The sequence below is a fragment of the Hypomesus transpacificus genome, unplaced genomic scaffold (genome assembly GCF_021917145.1).
Source record: "Hypomesus transpacificus isolate Combined female unplaced genomic scaffold, fHypTra1 scaffold_132, whole genome shotgun sequence".
Classification (NCBI taxonomy): Eukaryota; Metazoa; Chordata; class Actinopteri; order Osmeriformes; family Osmeridae; genus Hypomesus; species Hypomesus transpacificus.
In genome coordinates, this window is record NW_025813708.1 from 253,975 (window position 1) to 259,137 (window position 5,163).

The 5,163-nt window shown below is 42.6% G+C and overlaps 1 protein-coding gene across 2 annotated transcripts; it reads left to right on the forward strand.

The window, feature by feature from the left end:
- Positions 1 to 1,286: 1,286 nt before the first annotated feature.
- Positions 1,287 to 4,665, forward strand: cebpg (CCAAT enhancer binding protein gamma). Of its 2 annotated transcripts, none has more exons than XM_047050927.1 (2): positions 1,287 to 1,457; positions 2,364 to 4,665. In XM_047050927.1, the coding sequence occupies exon 2, from the start codon at positions 2,481 to 2,483 to the stop codon at positions 3,006 to 3,008; it is 528 nt and encodes a 175-aa protein (XP_046906883.1). In that variant the 5' UTR covers positions 1,287 to 1,457; positions 2,364 to 2,480; the 3' UTR covers positions 3,009 to 4,665. The 2 variants fall into 2 exon arrangements, with proteins under 2 accessions (XP_046906883.1, XP_046906884.1); XM_047050928.1 differs by having other exon boundaries at positions 1,300 to 1,462.
- Positions 4,666 to 5,163: the final 498 nt, after the last annotated feature.

Sequence of the window (5,163 nt, forward strand, 5' to 3'; positions counted from 1 at the left end):
CAGCCGTACTGGCCGTCAAACTAAATGTCTACATGGGCAACTTTCAAACCGACCGAACCCTATAAACCTATGGAACACGCTCCGAAACTCAGTTTACGAGTGTCATGTTTGCAAGGATTAGGGTGAAACACTGAAACCAAGGCCACAGCCAGATGCAGTTTCCGCAGGCTATGTGTACGGACTGGGAGCTCCCTCTGTTGTTGTGGTGAGGAACCCGTCCTCAGCAAGTAAAGTAGAGGGCGGAGTGTGTTTCTCATATCACATCGCTGACTACTGCACACATGAGTCAGCCGTTTGGAGAAAAAGTCCTCTCGCATATTCATAATAATTTCCAAAGGTCTACAACAGTCTGCGACTTTAAAGGAAGCCTTTAGGGGGTTATAACTTTATTTTATAAACAAAATACGTAACAAAAAATCAACAATCCGCAGGAGATCAAAAGAGTAGCCTACACTGGGAGTAACCTAAACAGCATGCTGTTAAATATGGTGAGATCTAAGGAATACAAAATCTTAAGAACTTGGCCAAAGAAATGTAGGTCTAAAACAGCGCGTGGTGAGATGAGCTGTGCACAGTCATTTGGGCAGTCAGACGGTTGCAAACCATAACATTTAACTACAATAATTCTGTTGACATAAACTTCTTAATATGTCTAAGCATACGTATGCAAAAAAATAGTGTAGGCATGTGTTATTTGACCTGGATTCTACCTTGAACTCTTGCCTGTCCAGGTACTTATAACATCTACCCTCTGAAAATATTTGCTTAAGACTTTTCTTTTATTCAGAAATAGGCTACAGTGATATCTATGAATCTATACAGGCTATTTATTGTTGATATATAAATCCACGTTTACAATATTCTGTTGTTATTCCTTGAGAACAAACTTGTATGCAGTTCATGTAGGCTTTACACAAAACTTTGGGCACTTTCTCATGTAAGACGTAAGCTTTGCTCAACTGGACGATCGTTTTCAAAGGACATGGAACAAAAGCCTAATATAAAATGAAATAGCCTTAAGCTAAGAACAAATATTGTGCATGTGAACTTGGTGCATTATTGTTGACACAATGTAAGGCTTTTACATTTTTTATCAACATCAAAATGGTCATATTGGTCACTCGCAGGTAGGCTAACTAGGGAATGAAGTCATTTCAGTGTGTGAACTCATTACATAAACGCTCATGCACTTGAGCTGCGTGAGTTGTGTATTCTATTGGTTCTCAAAACTGACACTCCAGTAGTTTGTCGCGTCACATCCTCCAACCACGCAAGCTCATTGGTTACCATTGCAAATTGCCCTACATGGTCAAACATATTTCGCAATACTCCCTAGAACCTCTTCATGCTCTAAACAAAACAGAACCAAGCAACGAACTTCAAAGCTCTACGAAAGGGAACATTATTTCAACTTTTCAGACATTGACAAGCGATTGATATTACCTACCCGTGGCAAGGTAAGGTGTGGATTTCTCTGTTTTTTCTAAAAAAAAATTCTGTCGAAAAAAGGGTTCACTAATAGCTTATGCTAGCAGGCTAGCTGACTGCTTGAATAAGTCAACGGAATTCACAAGCTCGTGTTGTGTTACCCAACAACGAAGGTACGCAAACAAGCCCACGCGTGAGCCCTTCGGAGAACGTTTATGTTTAATTGGCTATACCAGTAGCGTGTCCATGATATTGTAAACCTGTCAACTTATAATGTTTTTGTGACTCCCTTAAGGAAGGCAGCCAACGCGCTAACTATGTAGCCTCAGCAACAGTTCCGAACACCATGGTTTCAAAGTCGCTGTTACAGTACGGATATAATTTGGGTTTATAAGACAATTGTATTTCTTTCTTTTTTGCTGAGCCGGCCCGTCTTTTCTCAATATGCCTGTTAGTTTTCCCCTTGAAACTAATTTTGCTTAGCACTGCATGACTTCGGAGTTCCCCGTCATAGCACAAAGAGGAGGAGGAGAGGTATGCGATGATGCAATACCAGGCAACACTCTAGCTAGCAGACGGAGCAGGATTGCCACATATGCACAGAGTAGCAACATTGTGTCTTACCAACCAATCAGAGGCGGTTATTCCCCTCAAGGGAAATCATGGTAGATCCTTCATCCTTGATTGCTAATTAGACCTATAGTCAAGTTGATTATGCAGCGTAGTGTTATTGAAATTATATTGATTGCATCAATCCTTTTTTGAATAACTACTGTACCACAATGGTCGTTTTTCCCTATAAGCAATCCCTATAATTGATTCTCTATGGCAATTCAATTCTCCTCAAAGGAAATTCAGGGATACCATTGCCCCTTGATTAGACCTTTTAAATGAACATGAAGGCTAACAATGTTTTTCTCCCATTCCTCATTCAGACTCAAATCTTCGGTTGAAGAAGACCGGTCCAGCCACGCATTCCCCTTCAAACAAGGGCACAACCAGAAAGCCGCTCATTGAGGTCCGACAGAGAGAAGCGTGGGCAGCGGATCCAAATGAGCAGGCCTTCGCAGCAGAAGCCAATCACAGACCAGAACGGCGTGAGCGTTATCCAGGCCCACGTCAACGTAGCAACCGCTGCCTCTTCAGCATCAGCTGTAGGCTTTCAGCAGGTCCCCCAGCTCACTCCAATAACCCCGGGAGGAGGAGGAGGAGGAGTAGGAGGCAAGGCCACACCGCCCAGCAAAATGAAGAAAACGTCGGCCGACAAGGACAGCGACGAGTACCGGCAGCGCCGCGAGCGCAACAACCTGGCGGTGAAGAAGAGCCGCATGCGCAGCAAGCAGAAGGCACAGGACACGCAGCAACGCGTCAACGAGCTGAAGGATGAGAACGAGCGCCTGGAGGCAAAGATCAAGCTGCTCAGCAAGGAGCTGAGCGTGCTGAAGGACCTGTTCCTAGAGCACGCTCACAACTTGGCCGACAACGTGCAGCCGCCGGGCGCTGACGGGGCCAGCCCCGCACCCAACAACAACAACAACAACATCAACAACAATGGCGCCTGCAACAACAACGGGCAGTGAGGGAATAGACAAGTGTTTTGTTTGTTTGTTTTTTTGCCCAGCCTGCTGTTGGGGAGCGGGGGGATTCACTAGCTTCTTAAACGTTTTTTGTTTGTTTCTGTTGCTTTTTCATCTGGAGATAATGTCAGATATTTTCACAGTTTTTTTTGTTCTGTCAGATTTGTAAACTGAAATTTAGAGTACCAAGTCAGGGAAGGTCCGTCTTGAATATTTGTATCCATTTTGTATGAGACCTGTGGTAATATTTGCCCCTGAGTGCTTGCTCTGTTAGTATAGATGCGTAGAAAGTTTCACTGAAAAGCTTTTGAAATTCTAAGAATGTGTGTGATTGAAAAACATTTAATTGGAATTTAGGATTGTGATGTACATTTAAGTTCATTTAAATGTTTCCTTTTTATGTGTCCTTTGCCATGAGAGATGTACTCCATGTAAATGTTTGTTTTTGTCTTTATCCAATCAAAATGTTTTAAGCTCTAGAGTCTAGAGGATGACAAGACAGAGGTAATACGTTTCCAAAATGGCCGAACAGAGAATTCAAAGAGCAAGTCAGTCACTGTATTTATTTATCTATCTCTCTATAGGAGCCTCTGTTCTACTGTCCCTCATATCAGACACCCTGCCCCTCCTCCTCCACCCCCCCCCCCCCCAGATCCAGACAGATGTTTGCCCATGGATAGGCCCACTTAGACACCCCAGACTACCACGCACTTGCACAGGATTAAAATCCAGACTTTTCTGGTGGCGTCACAGGCCACTTGCTAAAGCAAATTTAAGCCTGTTTTTTCTTTTTTACCAGCCCCAACACGGGGAGAACGGCCCATTCACAGTCCTATCCTGCCACCTGGGCGTTGGAGGCTGAATTAACTCTCACTAATTAGCGAAGGCAGAGCAGGACAAGTTTGCTCCAGTTTTCGAGACTTCAAGAGCAAGGCAACAGGTATCAGAATGTATAGAAAGCCAGACAGCGATTGTGTATGTTTGTAGACTTTGTAATTAAGCAGCTTTGTGGGGCGGGGCCTGCTAGGACTGGATTTGTCTTTGGAAAATGATAACCTATTTCCGTTTTTGAAAAAGGACTTACTTAGGAGGGGTTCCCGTTTGCTGTTGTGTCTGATTAGACTTCTGTACCTCAGGCTGACAGACTTCTGTACCTCAGGCTCGCAGAATTCTGTACCACAGCCACACCAAACGGCGCCTTTTGTTCTTTTCTTAGCGAAAGCCTGACAGTCAAAGACCTCCTGAAGCATCTTTTCACAAGTTTTTTGTATTCTTAATTTTTCTACAACTTTTAATTAAGAAGCAGCATGATAGGACAATATTTGCATGGGGAAGCACTGTTTAAAGATGTTTTTTGCACTACAAAAAAGATGGGTTGGAGGGGGGGGGGGGGGGGGGGAGAGGGAACAGCATACTGATAACATTCTCCGTAGCTGAGCTTTTCTGTATGGTGTCATGGAAATAACACTAAATTAGCTAGATTCTGTCGGTCATTTTGTTAGATATGACAAATTTGATAATATTTCCATGACTGATTGACATTATGCTTTGGTATGAATGTTGCTGGGCAGCATTTTTCTCTCTTGGTTGCATTTTTATAAGAGTATATTGGGGTAACGTGCATTGTAAATTAAAAATTGCATTTAAAGTTTCAACAAAGTTCTAGTGATGTCTTGTTTATTTTCTTGATCAAATTATCCCATACTTACTGTGACAAAGCAGATGAATATTTATTATTAATACGTATAATATTTATTAATGAAATCAATCCAGTCATAATAATTCGTTTAGTAACTTAAAATCCTTGTACATTTATCATGCAGTTGTAATTTATCAATAAAGTTACATCTAATCTAACCAAACAAAAGACAAACAGAAAAGAGCACTGGACCATGGCAAACATCATGAACTGACGTGGACCCCGGAACAAGGTGTTCATCCGTTCAGGCCGTCACATGAAACCCAACAGACAGACTTGCGAAACCTAGTCTGATTCCTCGGTCTGAACCCAAGTACAGTAAACAAAAGCAATCCTGCCGCGTCTCGCTAGCTTGCTTTGTTCACTGTAGCCTTTAATCTGGCTCTCATTCCGTCAGTAGGTGAGCGCCAAGCCAAGATCTATTTTTATGTCTGCTTGCTTTCAAGGCTAAGCAAATGA